The sequence below is a fragment of the Volvox carteri genome, assembly GCF_000143455.1.
Source record: "Volvox carteri f. nagariensis unplaced genomic scaffold VOLCAscaffold_4, whole genome shotgun sequence".
Lineage (NCBI taxonomy): Eukaryota > Viridiplantae > Chlorophyta > Chlorophyceae > Chlamydomonadales > Volvocaceae > Volvox > Volvox carteri.
The window spans coordinates 2445466-2462820 of NW_003307547.1; the positions used below are offsets into that span (position 1 = coordinate 2445466).

General features: G+C 54.2%; 3 protein-coding genes across 3 annotated transcripts; 2 read left to right on the top strand and 1 right to left on the bottom strand.

Annotated features, from left to right (window-relative positions):
• Positions 1-380: 380 nt before the first annotated feature.
• VOLCADRAFT_87199 (uncharacterized protein) lies at positions 381-3099 on the top strand (the record flags this gene model as incomplete). Its single annotated transcript, XM_002946781.1, has 5 exons — positions 381-685; positions 981-1149; positions 1300-1494; positions 1793-2011; positions 2149-3099. 5 exons carry the CDS (start codon positions 381-383, stop codon positions 3097-3099), a joined length of 1839 nt encoding a protein of 612 aa, XP_002946827.1.
• Positions 3100-9919: 6820 nt separating this feature from the next.
• On the bottom strand, positions 9920-10957 carry VOLCADRAFT_116268 (uncharacterized protein; the record flags this gene model as incomplete). Its single annotated transcript, XM_002946968.1, has 3 exons — positions 9920-10071; positions 10415-10566; positions 10839-10957. Coding segments are annotated over 3 exons (423 nt in total), but the record flags the coding sequence as incomplete, so codon positions are not given.
• Positions 10958-11904: 947 nt separating this feature from the next.
• VOLCADRAFT_79426 (uncharacterized protein) lies at positions 11905-15461 on the top strand. The gene is made up of 7 exons (XM_002946782.1): positions 11905-12188; positions 12259-12453; positions 12917-13087; positions 13621-13668; positions 14236-14289; positions 14600-14666; positions 15145-15461. Exons 1-7 carry the CDS (start codon positions 12006-12008, stop codon positions 15354-15356), a joined length of 930 nt encoding a protein of 309 aa, XP_002946828.1. The 5' UTR covers positions 11905-12005; the 3' UTR covers positions 15357-15461.
• The last annotated feature ends 1894 nt before the right edge of the window (positions 15462-17355 follow it).

Sequence of the window (17355 nt, forward strand, 5' to 3'; positions counted from 1 at the left end):
TGGTTCCCTTCACCGCCATAAACCCGCCGCCACTCATCCCACCACCTCGGACTTCTGGACGCCCTCCGCCTAGCCCGTTACGCGTATCGCCCTCGCCTCGCCCTCCCCCGTCGCCTCGCCCACCCCCGTCGCCTCGCCCACCACCACCCAGCCCACCCAGCTTCCCAAGTCCTCTACCCCCCGTACCACCGCCATCTCCCCCAGCACCGCCGGAAAACCCGTCCGCCCCGGCACCGCCCGATAACCCCATCTACCCCCCCCTCGCGCCCTCACCGCCGCCTTCATCCCCCTCCGTGGAGGGGGCCCCCTCCCCACCTTCCGATCTCGTCAAGTACGGCAAATACGATATTATCGGCATTGGCATGATTGTTGCCGTGCACATGGTTCAAATCCCGGGTACCGATCGGTATTTGTTCATGGAGCGTCCCTCCGGCTACCACCCCGACCGTTCAAATTCCATCGCGGGTTTCTTCGATGTTCCTACGGCCAACTTCACCCACGTGTACTCCCCCGACGGGCTATTCTGCTGCGGTCACACGTTGACGGATAGGGGCGATGTCCTCGTGGTGGGCGGCCACCAAGCAAATGCCGGGTACCCAGACGGCATGCGCTCGGTACGGACCTTCAACCGCTCCTGTACGGATCTTCGGCTGCGGAAAGTACGGGAGCTGGGCTGGCGACGCTGGTGGGTACGACAGCACCAACTGATTTGTCGCCGGGATATTACTATAACGGTTTTAAATTCGGTTATTGAAGGCTTGTAATTATATGTGACAAGGTATCTTGTATGTATATGCATATCTGTATATGTACGAACGGTGCTTATGGGACTGACTTATATAAATGTACGGCGTTTCCTGGGTTTTCCTGGCGGATGGGGGTGGTAAGTCGCGGAATGAACCGGCCAAGACCGATGGAGAGAAAAATAATGACCGCTTCGCAGTGGGTGATGTGGCACGCTCCGTACACTTGTCGTACAGGTATCCATCCGCGACACTGTTGCCGGACGGCAAGGTGCTCATCATGGGCGGCACCCAAGGTGTCGGAGCCGGTACGGCAAGCAATCCATTCTGGGAGATGTACAATCCGCAGGACAACAGCCTCACGCCGTACCCCATGCGGACAGCTTATCTAGAGTCCGCCGTACAGGTAAACATACATCTGCTTTTGTTAACAGGCAAGCGTAATGATTGAGACATATGTATGTATGTATATATGCCCCGCCGCCCTCTACGGCATTGTTCGGAATAAAATTTACCTCCTGCTAATGCTGGTGTGTAATTCTTTTCTGTACGGCAGGTGTACTATCCCTTTAATTTTGTACTGCCGTCGGGACACCTCTTCACCTTTTGCGGACGTACTGGCTGGATCTTGAACTACACCACCAACACGTGGACGCAACCCGTGCCGCGGCTGCGTGGGTACGGCAGTACGCAGTATCCGTACACTGGTACGGCCGTGCTACTTGGGCTGTACCCGGAAAGGAACTACCAGGTGAGACCCGTGGGTCCGTCGGCCTGTGGGAATACGTGTGTACATGTATGTATGTATGTACGTGCTTCATGACGGGCGGAGGAAAATGCTTCTCGGAGAATCTAACGATGACGAGGACGCGATGTACGGGATCGCTCGGGAAACTTGCGCGAAGGAATGCGTCCATCAGGGCATGTACCTCGAGTTGTGCATCATATGCCGCCGTAAAATCTCCGAATGGATTGGCTTGCTAAAATTTCTGTCATACAATTTTCAGTTTTTCAATCATTTTGAAATAGATATGTATTTGCTCCTGCAGGCTGAGGTTGTCATGTTTGGCGGCCAAAAGGAGGCCGCGGTCAAGGATTTGACCATTCCAGCCAACAAGGGCATCAACCGAATGACGCTCACATACAACAGCAAAACGGGCAACTATACATTTGACGGATGGAACGAGGAATATCTGACGATGGGACGTGTCATGCCCGACGCCGTCTTGCTGCCAAACGGAAAGATCGTCGTGCTGAACGGCGCCAACGTAAGTTCCGTTTCTCTATTTCTCTGCCTTTCTCTCTTTTTCTCTCTCAATATTTCTGTTTCGAAATCTTTTTTATGTTTATAAAAATATAAACTTTACCTGTACGGTTGCTTTGCCCTTGTTCGTTTGTCTTGCAGACTGGCCTCGCAGGCGACTCAGCATCCGGAGGCGATAGCCGCGCCAACTACCCGAACCTCTTCGCAGAGTTGTACGACCCAGATATGCCAGCTGGCGAACGAGTCACACAGCTGGGGTTCACTCAAATAGCTCGTATGTACCATTCCACCGCATGCCTCACAACCAACGGCACGATCATCGTCGCGGGTTGCGACCGGTGCTACAAGTTTGCTGTACGGCAAAACTGGACCTACTCGCCGTCGCCCACCTCCAAGGCCGAGTACCGCGTTGAGATCTTCTCCCCGCCGTACTTTTTCATGGATGCCCAAAAACCCGCCATCGTTTCGACCTACAACAACAACATCCTGTACTACAACTCCCCATTCAAATTGGCATACGATTTTCCCGACTTCGTCGGACCAGGGTTTAAGGGCAACGGGGGCTACGGAGCCATTCGCGTCACGAGTGCCGTACTTGCGGCGCCGTGCAGCTGTACACATTCGTTCAACACTCATCAGCGCCTGATCGGATTGCGTATTGCCAGCGATAACGTATACACCGGCGTTCTTACATTAAGAGGCCCCCCAGATGTTAACATAGCACCCCCGGGGATGTACATGCTCTTCCTCCTCAACGGCGACGTCTACTCCAGGGCCGTCTGGATTACGTTGCGCAGTACAGCAGCGCCGTCGTCGACGGACGACGACGTCACAAAAGCAATGGATGATGACAGCAGCGCGAGCGGTGCGGGGCTGCCGCCGCTCCGGAAGTCGTCGCCACCGCCGTCAACGAGGCGGGCCCCAGCTCCAGCTCCGGCTCCAGCACAGCCGTCGCACACTGACGGGTCGTCAGCTGCGCCGACGAGCGATTACGAGCCGTGGTACGACTGGACGCCTTACTCAGCGGCGCCTCCCGACGCTGCAAGCGAGACGGCCAGCGGCGGTGTATATGATGTCTCTGTCGAGGCTTGAGACAGAAGAGAGACAGACTTCAAACGGGAAGATCGCTGAATTACCTCCAAAAAAATCGCTCGGAGCCGCGATAATCAGCGGCAACAGCCTGCTTTGATTTGCAGCCTGATGTTGTTTTCTATTGAAGTGGCGCAAGCGAATAGTAGTGGTTGTGGTAGTGTGAAAGGAAGAGGCAGACAGGGCGCGAGGAAGGCTTGCTTAATGGAAGGGACAGCTTGCTGAAGCTGCCACAGCAGCAGCGGAGGAGGGAGGTAGCAAGCGTGTAGGAAGGAAGGATTTTTTGTTGATCCGGTTGACCTGACTCGGTGCGGTGCTCGTCAAGTACACTGCACGTTAAGTGCAAGACATGCCGTGGGAGGAAGTGGTTTGGACCGACTGACAGTTGACTGAGTCGTTGGTCGTTGGTCGTTGGTCACCCCTATTTAGGTCTCGTCGGCGACTCTTGCGTGATTCGTGTTTTTTACCTCCGGATATTCGGATTCACCTGCATTTGGGGAGGAGCGGCTCTGGTGAACCTATTTCGCTGCTGAACTGGGCCGAGCCAAGGATAAAGGCAGGAAAAGGAAAACTCACGAAAGCGCTATGGCAAAACAACGTTATCAATTTGTTTGGGTGCACTGCTGGTCGCGGGCGTGAAAGTCTCTCATCATTAGTCTGTTGTGTGCCTTCTGCCTTCTTTGCATATCATACTGTTAGACAAGTGCGCGACACAGGTAGTGGGCAGTCGGGAGCTGCAGCAGTGAGGCGGGCATGCTGCGGCACGGCGGAAGGTCCATGCTGCATTTATGCTAAGACTTAGCTGGTTAGGCGTAGATATAGTTTATGCTGTTCTTTGCTTGCTTCCTTGGTTATCTACGCAAGAGATCACTTCCGACACGATTACGGTTAATCTGCGTATGCGATTTGCTGCCGCCGTGTATGAAAGACCAACTGGCTGGCCAGGCTTATCTCTTTTTTTGTTTTTTGTTATTGAAGACTTTTATTTTTACACAACTTGCTTGTCAAGTTCTAGAAGGTGTCTCTGGGCAGCAGAAGGTCGTTCCGCATACAGCGATGGAGACCGGGATGCAAATTGCTCTATCGCCGTCTCTGTCTTGATTGATCTTTTTTAATTTTGCCCACGGCCATCCGCGGGGCACACTACTTTCCAATTTTTGTCTCGGCCGCCAACGTCTTTCGACGGTTGACTAAACACTGCTGAACTCAATTGCGATAGCACTCTCGTTGATACACATATCGCGATCCGGGTTATCTCGCGGTGACGCTACCTCCCTGCACGATAGCTGCATGCTAGTGATGAGGATGCATGGTCGCCTATGAGCACGGTTAGGCGCTTCAGCTTCAGCAGGATGCGCGTTTGTTGCTGCTCCGCTTCCCCCCACTTTCGTAGTTACACCTCACCTTGGGAGAAACCATAACGTTAAAATCAACAGCACGTTCTGTTCGAAATGCATTTGGGCGTGGTTTTCAAAGGGAAGACATTTAAGAGTCAAATGACGAATACGCCATATACGATATATACGAATACCAATATAATACCAGCGACGTCAATCCTGCTGGTGGTCAACTCCTCTCAGCCGCTGCAAGTTGCTCTCTGCTAAGCGGGTGGCCGCGGACGGCCCAGCGCTATCATACAGGCTATCGCGCTTTGGCAATAATGATATCCCTGTAACGATTGTATGGCCTTTGTGTTCACGAACGCCCCACTGGAGGTTGATTTTGGATCGAGCATGTTTGCCAAAGAAATGCGTAGATAGACTAGTAATGACATAAATGTGCGATGTTTGTTATGATTGGATGACTCTGGACGTTGTCCTGGAGATTTCTACGTAGGGACTTGGAAGCCCCCAAAATAGATAGAGCTGCTCCAAGCACAATACAGTAGTGCGGGCTCTATGTATCGGTCCAACAAGTCATCAGCATCCTGATGACGCGAGCCAAGTGCTATAGTAATAGTATTATCCCCCACTAACTAGTGGGGGATCCGCCGCCGCCATCTCAGCAGCCGACCTGACCTCTCCATATACACATACATACATACACATACATACATACACACACATATATACACGCACATACATATACATGATATATAAAATATATAAGGCACCGCCGGCGATGGTGAAAGTGGTGCTGTATGTCGGGAACGGGATAGATGCAACAGCCGCAGCAGCAGCACCAACGGCAGCAGTAGCCGCTGCTACTGCCGCCGTCCTCCAATGCAGATTATGTATTACGTGATCTTAGTAACCACCGGGGGGGGCTGATTGGCCATCGGAAACGCCCAGCAGCCACAGTGGCTTCAGCGCACGCTACCGTACGGCAGTAACTGCGGCATCACGCCGTACATTGGCTCTCCACCGTACGACGTCCCCCCGTACCACGGGTATGGATAGACTGTGGGACGGGCGCACATCACAGAAAATGCATGGGAACGGCGCACGCTGAACAGCTAGGCAGCAAAGCGGCATGCAATGGCACCAATAGCAGCAGCAGCGGCAATAATGGTAACAACAGCAATAGAAACTGCGGTAGCCCGGAAGCATTAGCATTCAAATGGCGATATAGCAAATCACAATTCTGAAATAAACATCAGCAGCAGAACCAAAATAAAGGCACAAGGATCTCTCTATAAATCAAAAAATTAACAATGTTTGCCAGCACGTAAAGTAATAAATGCATAAAAGAAAGCACTTGGCATCCGAGACAGACGATTTGTTAATAATTTAATTCTCGTACAGATACAAACAGGCTGGCTGCGTTCAAATTTCAAATCTTATATCCATATTCAAATTTGTCAGGAAGCACCTATCGGTTACTCACCTGTGGCTGGCGACATCATCCGCGGCTGTCCCGGAGGCGCAGCAGGAGGAGCTGGCATAGGGCCCTGCGTCTGCTGAGGCGCCATAAGGCCCGCGAGCTGCTGAGTCCGCGCTCCCTGTACGGCCGTTGCGACTGCAGGGTTGCTACTGGCCATGACATCCATATTTATACCGATATCCGCAATAGCGATATCATCATCAGTTGCGGGTGGCACGTCCATTACCTGTGAATGGTTGTTGGTGAATGGTTGTCAATGGCTATTGGAGGAGCCATAAAATGCCGTTGCTCGTACTGCTCGTACTTAGTGTAGTACGTGACAAATCAAAAAGAATCTTGCGTTGTGAGGTACACATCGGCCCATAATTCCCACAGGATCCTGTTTTTTTTCATGATATTCATCTTTTTCTTTTTCCATCTTGCCCATGATTTGATGATTTGATGCAATGCCGTACCTCTACGGCATGCTCCCGGCAACCCCCCAGAGACGCTGCCCAGTGCCGTACCTCCTGGGACCGGTTTGCCGTCGGTTTGTAACACATCAGCCACGTAATCAGCGTTATAAGGGCCGCTATGATGATAACGCCGGTTCCGGACCCAACGGAAATCAACAAGATCTTGAACCTGGCTAGTCCTTCATCATTACTGCTACTGCCGGTGCTACTGCCGGTGCTGCTACTGGTGCTACTGCCGGCGCCATTGATGCCATCGCCGTTGATCACGGAGCCTGGGTGCGGTCCGGGGCAGGTTGCAGGCAGGAGAACGGGGACGGGTTCGGCAGTCGGGGTGATACGGGGATGTATGCAAGCCGCCGCCCCAGAGAGATTTTCGAGCTGCAGTGAAAGCCATCACCGTCCGCTTATGTGCGCCCTGTTATGGACAAAGCCGACAGCGGAAGTGCCGCTGCAGGGAAGGATGATGTTACTGTTACGCCTCTTTTCCTGTACCCTATCCCCTTCAGGAGCACCCCAAGACAGCAGATTACGCCGCAAATTTCGCACCTAACACCAGCAGCTCAATAACCAGCGGCACCTGCGAGTCCCGATTGGCGATGACCAGGCAGAGGGACCCCGCGGCGCGCTGGTCTGTTTCGCCTACGCATTTTAGACGTCCCAGGCATGAAAGGGAGACGAGAGCTGGGCTAGTTGGCGGCAGGCACGGGGCCATAGTCGACGAGTCACAGTCCTGTTGAGGAAATCACATGTGGCGATGAAAAAGACAAGGAAGGTTCCAAGCAAAAGCATTTGACGAAAAAAATTATGTTGTTACAGACTCGATGTTTCACTTACCGTGTCGGTGACGTACACATGAACTGTGGGTCTGGCCGCCCATATTTCGTATTTTAGGGTGTAATAACCACAAAATACCAGCTTTGATTCGGCAGAAATCCTGTAGGTTGTTGTATTCTTGGCAGCTTCGGCTATTACTCCTAGGCTGATAACGCTAAACCACAGCCATGTGGCCTGAGTCATGTGCGCTGAACAGCCAACACCGTGACCCTATCAGACTATATCAACGAATTATTCCTGATGAGTCTGCATCGGGGTGACATGGCTAATCCCTTGCTTTGGCAGTAGCCGGGGCTGGGAAGGTCCTGGCCACCGCTCTGTTTCTGAGCCTTCCAGTTGCAAAGGGAAGCTCCTGATGTTTTAGTCAATCTATCCTCTATGTACTTTTCATACATAAGAAAAGGAGCATGTTACAAGCCATGAAGCCGTCATTGTAATGCACCGAGAAGCATGTACTCGATCCATGATCGTCAAACAAGGTGATACTTCAATAATTAAAACCAGTACTTTTAAAAATGTATATTGGCATCATAATTCCACAATTGATGCCAAGCGTGAGTCGTGAAACATGAAGTGCCTCTCGAACTACCATGCAACTGTTAGATGTACAGTTGCTCAGCATCGCGGCTTCCAGGCGTAAACCACCGTACATCTAAACTGCCTGTATCGAACCGTTAAATACCGTACCTTTATCTTATACGATTGCATCACACCCGCTTCTGTCACAGACCGGCTGTCCAAATCAGCGGCCTTGCCGCGGACAAGTCGGCACGAGCTCAGCCAGTGCTGGCGCGCACGTTAAACCGTCTGCCTTAGTATTCTTTTAGGAACCATAAACTTCAACCAGAACCGTCGGTCATGCCTCAACGTCCCCAAACACGCGCAACCCACATGGACACTCCCGTAGGCGCATCCTTCCCAGACAACATCCTCACGAGAACCATCCTGTTAAAGTTTTTCTTAACCTTTCCACTCCTCCTGAAGAAAGAAAGAAAGAAAGAAAGCGCCATTCAAATTCCCCCGCATACTTACTCGTATACTAACTCGTATACAGCTCCCATTCGGCACCTATCGGGCCCTATTTCCCGCCGCACTTTTCCTGAACCTGACTCCCTGGCCCCCCCCGCAGCTACCCCGGCCGCTATCCCCCTCACTGGGCCCCGGCCGCCCTCTGCTGCTCCCGTTGTCGCGCTCTCCCTATCTCGAGCAGCTTCACCGTGCTGCCTGTCAGTCGGATCTGCAAGAAGAGGAAAATGAACCACCCAAGTAACGCAGGAAGTACAGCAGGAAGGGAAGGAATGTGTGATGCCTCTGTGTGCCTCTGTGTGTATCCCTCGGTGTGTGGATGTGTGGGTGTGTGGCACCCGCGCGGTTCAGCCGCCGAAGGGGAGGGTGCTCAAGGGGGGGTGCCCTTACACCAGGTGCCCATCAGAGCGGGGAGCTGCACCCCCCCCCCACACACACGCACCCACCCACCCACCAGGATCCACACGACGACAATGACTTGGAACGGAAATGAATTCAAGGGGAGGATACACAGCATTACCGGAGACATGTGCGGAGGTGAACAGCACGGCACGGCACAACAGAAACCTGTGACCCCCCAAGTCGCGAAGATGGCCGAGAAGCAACAAGTAAAATCTTTCACCTAGTCGCGGACCGAAAGTGTGTAAGTTACGGAACCCAATACCAACACCAACACCAACACCGCACCAAAAGGAACGATGCACCATTTCGAGGGCGATACTCATGTTGGGTGATCTAGAGAGGAGACACAACGATGCAAATGTCAACAGGGGGAAACCAACCAACTAACCGCACGCACACACACACAAACACACACGCGCGCGCGGTCCCATCCCACACCCCTACCTGGCGCTGCTGCATCGCGGCAGCATAGTACTCCGCTCTGTCCTGCGCACCCAGATTGACTGCCGTACGAATAACGATGTAAGCCGTCACGTGGTCATATGGCACCCCGCCAAGCGGCATCGAGCCCAGGACCTGCATCACGTTGGCGTCCGTTGGCGCGGCGGGGCGTATTTCCTGAGGTAGCTGAGACTGCTTCCCCTCCCCGCTTCCCCTCTTTCCCCCCCCATACACACGCACACGCACACGGCAAACCCCCAACACGGCAAGCTGCTGGTAACTCGTTTCGCAAAAAATCTAAGTAGTTACGGCCACGTCGCCGCCAGGACTACTGCCCAGTTCATTACTGGTCTGGTCAGTAACTAACAAACACATTCCTCCGATGCAACATCTGTTTGGCTCTGGTATCTGCTTCAATCGTCAGTAGTTCGTCTTACCCCCTATCCACACACACATACATACACACACACCTCCTCAATCTTGGCAAGCTCCCCAAGTTGGCCCCAGTACCGCATCAGCTCGTGAAGTCGTGTACGACTCAGTAGCAAGCCTAGCTCCGAAGACCGCCGCAGGGCCTCAACCAACACGTCGGGCGCATCGGCATTGCGAATCATCTACAAGGCATCCGTTAGTGTCAGTTGGCGTTATCGGTTGATCGTTGTCGGTTGGTTGGGAGCCAATGGACGAAAAAACGGGGCCTTTTCACGGTTTTGGTGCGGATGGCAAGGTTGGAAATTTGCAGACGGTGGTTCGCCGTCAGGGGATGTGGCCGTGATGTGCCCGTAAACCTGAAGAACGTAATCGCAGACAGAGAGACAGTAGGCGTGCGCTCGGCCCCTTACGTTTACGAACTCCACAGCCAACCGCTCGCCGTACGGCTTGAACTTGCCCTGTCGTACAAGGCTCGCGCGTACGGCCGCAAAGGCATTGAGTACGATACGCGCTTCTTGCGGGTTGTTGGCCAACTTGCAAATCATGAATAGCGCATCCTGGCCTGTTGTGCGTTGAGATGCGGCGATTGGGGATGGTACAAGTTCAGAACGAAAAAGGGGATTGGATGGGTGATTCATGCCGCAGCCATGGCGGCCAGAGTCCTTTTCCCCGCACACCATGGGCAGCTAGCCACCCGCCAGGGGGAAGGCGGGGCGGGCTGATGCCTGGTCCCTTGAAACCCTAAAAATCGCTTTAGGAGCTACATTGCCTTCGCCCCGGCGTCCACGCAGCCTAGGGTTTGAATACTTATAATACGTTATAACACGAAAATGCGCTTGGTGTGGAAAATTGATTATAACTTGGGCAGCTGTTAGCTTAAGAGTTGAATTTTGAAGCTCACTCACCGCATGAGTTGGTTTCGCACTTCTTGATGATTTCCTCGTACAATGTCGCTGTCGTGTATTCAGGTTTGGCGAACCAGCCTGGTTTCGGAGCGAATAATGGTGGAGCGTACATAAGAGGGGATTTTTTTTCTGGAAAAATGAAAGGCCCCGTTCTGGTGCGACGGGAAGTGGAGCGGAAAGCCTGCGGTGAATGTTGAATCCTGCCAGGCTGGGGAGTCTGATTCGCCAAGGGAGGGAGATTGCGGAAAGAGCCATGACGCCGGATCGCGGTAACGGTAACGACTAACGGTAACAACGGTTGCTGTTGGGTCCAATCTGTGTAAGTCTGAATGGGACACGCGCACCTTCCAATGGAACTCCTTACCTTGCGGCAGTGGACCCCAGTACGACTTCTTGTACGGCCGCTGCCTGCACATCCGTGCACGTGCGGCGGGGTGGGGGTAGGAATGCGGGACGGCGCGAGAAAGCGTCATGCAGCAACAGCAGCAACAGCAAAGGGCGCAACGGAGGGGTGGAAAGAATCGCCACCACTCCTCGGGCCATTAGGGGCCTGGCATTCGGATGAATGCGAACGGCTTAGGAGGGGAAACAGAGGAAAAGGTGAATGCGGGAAGGGTTATGCAACCTTTAGGTGAGGGATGGCTGGGTTGCACTGGTGTGGTTAAGGAGGGAAACACAGCAAATAAAGCCGACCCCGAGTAGGCTTCAGGTCCACGCCCTGACACCTCAAAAAGCATAGCCGGCTCAAAGAGTTTTCCCCGAAGGGTTTACGTTGAGGAAGCTTAAAGCATGACAAGTGCCTACTCTTATAACATGCGCATGGAAAGGGGAGAGATAGACTGTAAGGAGATGGCGTGTGCGTCTGACCGCCCATGCCCAGGGACTGTCGCGCAGAATAGAAAGACGCCAACGAACGAAGCTGCAACTGGATCCACCTGCCTGGAGCCTTCTCCTCGTTGCCATCGTCCACCTTGGCTCGCGGCAAGCTCCTCTCTGGCTGCAGAGCTGGCCTGCTGTTGAAATTCGCGAAATTGCCCAAACTGGCTGTCGCCTGCGGCAAGTGCTATGAGCCGCTCGGCAGCACTGCACCTTCGACTGGTTATGACGCCACCTGACGTTAAACAAGGGCGCAGAAATTCTTGTACCCATCCCTGGTCCCAGGTGCATCGCGGACTGGGAAGCTTACACACCTGTTACCCGTGGCTTTTGTTGCTTTGAGCTGTGAAATGCCACTTGGGCATGTTTAGGTCTCCCTACTGTATGCGGTGTGGCCCGTTCATGGTGTTGCCACCAGCCGCAAAAGGAACGGCTGCAAGGTAGCATGAAAAGCTTGTAAAACGTCAAAGACAAGGGACGATCGTGAACCTCGATGTGCTCCAATTTCCACATCAACTTCTGAAAACATTTGGTTGCTCGTTGTGACGTACTGCAACCGCTCGTCCGCCTCTGAGTTCCGTGTACCCTATCGGAATGAATTTGCATTGTAATGTCTAAAGACATTGAATGTGTACAGCTTGCGAAACAAAATTGGCGCTCACGAAGCGTTGCACCTTTCTTCCGTGACCCAGCTGCTACCGCAAGCCCTTTGGCAATGTCTGAACCTTCACCGAAACGGCACAAGGTTGATGACAATGAAGTCATTCCTACGAAGATCGTAGGATTGGTACCAGGCGAGGGCCCTGCAGACGCGAATGGCGACTTGGAGGGAGCCCCGGACTATGCAGTGGAGTTCTTAGGTGCTGAACTGGAGGAATGCCAAAAGGCCCTTGACAAGGTAACCAAAGCTGCAGCTGCATGCTCCTTACCCCCTTGGTGTGCGCCTAAACAGAGTTCACAGCGCGCAGGTCAACGACGAGGCCAGTGACCGTGTTCTGGCCGTGGAACAGGAGTACAACAAGAAACGCAGGCCAATTTACGCCGAGCGCGCGGAGATCATCAAAAAAATACCGCACTTCTGGCATCGAGTCCTGTCATCACACCCGACGCTTGCGGACCAGCTGTCGGATGATGATGCAGCGATCCTGGAATACGTGACTGAGGTACGCTGTCCAGAGCTCTTTTCGGGACTGCCCCGCACAACAGTGCAAGGAGCGCGCTCTGGGCGGAGGCACCTCCTGCCGCCCCTTCCCCCGCCCGCCGCCCCAGCATAGCTTGCCGAGGCTGCGCTCCAGCCGCCGGCCCTTCCTTTTTCCTTCTGCCTGGCCAGGCCGCTCTCCTTCACCCCTCAACCGAGTTTCCTAATCCAACTTTCCCCGCTGTCTACCGGGTTCGGCTATCGACCTTTCCCAAGCAACCCAGCAAGGAAGCCACCCCGCCCGCCAGCCCGACACCACGTTCCCCTCGCCGTGACCCGGCATCCCGTCCTGAAGCCATGCCACCCTGCCTTCCATGTCATCCTCGCCTTATTGCCTCGCCGCGTTATCCTCGCCTCCACACTTAATGAAAAATAAATTATTCCCATGATTATATATTATACATTATACATGTCCACTCGCCCGCCAGCTGGACGTGGTGGACTTTGATGACATCAAGTCCGGCTTCAAGATTGTGTTGAGCTTCTCCGCCGACAACCCCTACTTTAGCAACCCCACACTCACCAAGTCGTTCCACTACGGCGAATCCGACGGCAAGGTCACCACCCAGCCAGCCACCATAAACTGGTCCGAAGGCCATGTGAGTCTCTGGATCCAGAAAATCCAAGCAGGAAGTAATCCAACAGTTTGGCCTTGCGCCTTGTCCAGATAGTGACAAAGTGTAGTGTAGTCCCTCGCCCCATCGTAGTAGCGCTACTACATCGTCGTCTGGGAAATTTGTAGAGGGGAGCTTGTAGAGGGGAGCTTGTAGAGGGGGGGGGAGGGTGCGGGTGCCGCACTGGATGCGGCTATGTTCCGCAATCCGGCTGCTTTCACGTCATGTCGTACCATGCCGTACTTTGCCGAAAGGTGGTACATCTATCCTGATATCTATCTACCTATATATTTATATAGATATAGGCATATCTCGCTTGCACTTTTGTTGCCGACTTGACGATTTCTTCCCGATTCCCTAGGGGGCAACTGCTGAACCCAACTAAATCCAACCAACCTAACTAAACCCGTTTCCAATTCGCGACTGGGAAACAGAAAAAAACAAAAGTTAACTAAAAGTTCTGCGGCCCACACGCACCCTGCGCTTCCGTACGCGACACGTGGGTGCCGCGTCCACAGGCACCGACGGTGCCCGGCCTGGACGGGCAGTTCGGCCCATCATACCTTGTAAGTCCATTATGAGGGGCGATTCGGGGGGACGTGTTGGCGATAGAAGAGGGGTCTGTAGGTAGGTGTCTGTGGCACAGTCACACAGTCTGTGGGCTGACTGGTTACTATAGGCACAGTGGCTCGCTCCCGGGGCTTATGGCCAGTGGTGAAGAGGTGCGTAAAGAGGAGAAGGGGGAGGGGAGGGGGAGGGGAAGGGGAGGGGAGGGGGGGGGAGGAGGGGAGGGGGAGGAGGGGGGGGGGAGGGGGAGGGGGGGAGGAGGGGAGGGGGAAGACGGACGCTATGGTGTGTGTGGGCCCCTGAGACGTCCGTCTCCTTAAAACCAACTTCCGTCGCCAAACCCCCTTCGGTTGTCGGAAGCCGTTTCGCGGACTCTGGATTTTGCCTTGGACATTTCTTTCCTCCCTCCCGCCCCCTGGACTTTGGACGCCGCCAGTTTATTCCCGAATTTCTCCCATATTATTTCCCCGTGCTCCCCCCCTCCGTCACGCACACACACACACACACATGCATACACGCACCCCTACATTACCCTGCACGTGTGTGTTTCCCCACTCGGTTGTCAGTTCTTCACTTGGATGGCCACCAGCGAGCCCGTGGGCGCCGGAACACCCGATGAGGTACGACATGTTTGTAGTCACATTACCAACACCTTGGGGGGGTGGGGAATGTCCGCTCTGACGTGTCGATCGGGGAGTGACGAGAGGGTGCTGCTGGCCTCGTGGGTGTTGGGATGCGGCAAATCCATACCTTACTTGGCGCTTCGGGTGTCTGTGTCTGGTGCTGGTCTTGCCGTCTGATTGTGAGCCGGTGAGCGGCACTTGAGAGAAGGTAGTGGGGGAGGATGCGATGGTGCACGATGGGGCTGTTGTTCTTGTTTTTATTGTTTTTAGTTGTTGTGAAATTCAGTAGTAACTGGTTCGCCTGCAGATCGCTGAGGTCATTAAGGACGAGATCTGGCCCAACCCTGTCAAGTACTACTTCTCGCAGACGATAGGTGAGCATGAGTACGGCGGTACGGCAGTACGACGTGCCGCGGCCCTAGAGGGACACGTGCATGGATGTGTGTGTGGAGTTAGGGGAGCTCGTTGGGGCCTGGATGGAACCTGGGTTGCGACCTTCCCCCCCGTACCGTCCAGTTCCGGCGCGGGCGCTGTATCAAACCAACGTGCTCCCTGTCAGGGCACACACACAGACACAAACACACACACAGACAGACACACACAGACACACAGACAGACAGGCAGTTTGTTGAAACACACACGCGCACTCCCCATCAGTCCCCATATCGCCAGTTCTGTCTCTCGGCTCGATGTTTCTTAACTCGCACAGACCCTTGAAAACCGTTTTGAAGTTCGTAAAAACCGAGCGCTATGTAACTAGTGCACATATTACCATTAATTAGTTCCCCTGCTAACTACAAACATGTCCGGGTTTTCTATATCCCCCTTTCTCATGCTCGTCCCATCTCACAGAGCTTGAGGACGAGGTTGCAGTGATGGAGGGGGAGGAGCTTGAGGGGTTGTTGGTTCAAGGGGCACTTGATGAGGGGGAGGGGGAGGAGGAGGAGTTGCTGTACGATGAGGGCGAGGGAGAGCTGGGGGGCGCGAGGACGGGCGAGGGAGAGGAGGAGGAGGAGGAAGGGGGAGGATTCCCGGATAACGGTACGCCTGCCCCTGACGCGTGAGCTGGGTCGACGACAAGGTTCTGTCGGATTAATACACTACTAGTACTGCATGTCCACCGCGAATTTTTGCCTGGCAACGACCTTCCAACTTCCCGAAGATCCCACCCTCGGACTGTACGACTGATGTACGACTGTACCATGGATTATTGGGTGGGGAGTTTTTGTTTATGTGCCGCCTGAGGACCTGTTTTGGGGTTTTACACGAGGAGGAGAAAACATCTTACATCGTTGGGAGGGAGGAGGATGGAAAGCATGCGGAGGCATTGGCGGGTATGTGGTTAGTGGAGGGCTCAAGGGTACAATCCTGGCAGGAAAGTTGCTCCAGGGGGCGATGTGGGAAGGCATGCGCATGGCAGGCGGGTATGTGGGGCTCTCCCGATAGCGGCGGGCGGGGAAACAGGAGAGGGGGGGGTGAAAAAGGGGGAGGGCAGGTACCATGATCCGAAGAGATATGTGTCTGTCTCCCAACAGGATGTGAGGCCATGAAGGGGTTGCCAGGAGGGGGGGGCAAAAGGAGGGAAAGGGGTTAGGGAGGGCAGATCTGGAGAGTCAAGGGGCGTTCCGAAACGCGACTCTCGACCATACGATCGCGCCTGCATATGAACGAACCGGCGGAAGGGAAGGGGGCAGAGGTGGGAGTCAGTCAGTCCACATGCAAGCAGCAGCGGGAGGGAGGGGCGGGGGTACACCATGGGCGGTGCTGTCTGGGGTCGTTAAGCATGGATGGATGGCAGGGCAGGGCATCAACGGTAGGCGCCAACAGAGGAACGTAACTTTAGGCAGCCAGGGGGGGGAAGTGGTTCAAACAGCGCCCAGATGGCTTCAATGCCGGCGCAGAAAAGTGCGGGGAGGAGGGACGCGGGCACGTTAGCAAAGAAGCCCTTTTGCATATACACACACCAAGCTCAAAACCATGTCCATCCGTGCGTGATGCTGCTGCTCGCTATGCGCGTTGACCTAACTGACGCCTCTTCCTGAACCCAACAAAGTCGGCACACGACCCGAAGTGCAACGGTGGCGGTTTCTTACCACTCATTACCACTCGCCATCTCCGCCTCCCCTGTTAGCGCCTTTGCGACGCTCTCACTTTACTACCTCTTGAGTAGGTTAGAAGACCGTTAGGAGACCGTTAAGAGACCGTTAGGAGACCGTTAGGAGACCGAAGACCTGTTTACTGCCAACTCAAACTTTGGGCTCCTTAAGGGATTTTCCAACGCTCCGTGCACACCGAGGTGGCAACATCCCACACGTGCCCTCAAACCCTGGCTTTGACTGTCGGCACCTTCCGGGGCCTTCCTCTCGGCCCTGCTTGGGTGGTAATGATTGGTTGGCCACATCATCGTCATCGTATGTTGCCGCCTCAGGGGGTCCATACGACTGACTGGTGTGATGACCGGGCAAACACATGCATATCGCGTGGGAGAGCGCACGGCAGTATCAACTGTTTGCTGGTTCGCTTACAAAAGGAAAGGCCTCTTACGTTCCCGCGGACGGATTGCAACGTGCTTTTGTTAGCAGATTCCTCAGTAGATACAGGAGGGCAGCAAAACACGGTTTCGAGTGGTGCATGGCGCCCTGTCTGAGAAGGAGGTCTCTTGTCGGAGGAAGTGTGGGTTTGCGGTGCGCTGTAATGTGGCGTTGGGATGTGTTCTCTACGGCAGCTCAATCGTCCATGGAGGCGTGCCGGCAGAAGCGGAAAAGTGTGTTTTATCGTGTCCGGGGCAGCTGTCTTGCAACGGCAGTGTGTGCACGTATGTCTCTCTGCAGCTGGTGTGCTCCTATAGTTACGCACACACATCGTGTCTGGCCGGGTCATGTGCCGCCCGACGATTTGCAGTTATATCATGTCTTTGAAGCGGCCCTGTGTTGAGGAACGATCCCCCGTCTCGCTTGCCCCATTCCGTCGTGTGCATTTACGTGTCCTGTGTATTTACATGCTTTATGCTTAAATGCATGAGAATTTCCTCTGCCTCTGCCAAGCGTTGGGGATCAGTTGCGG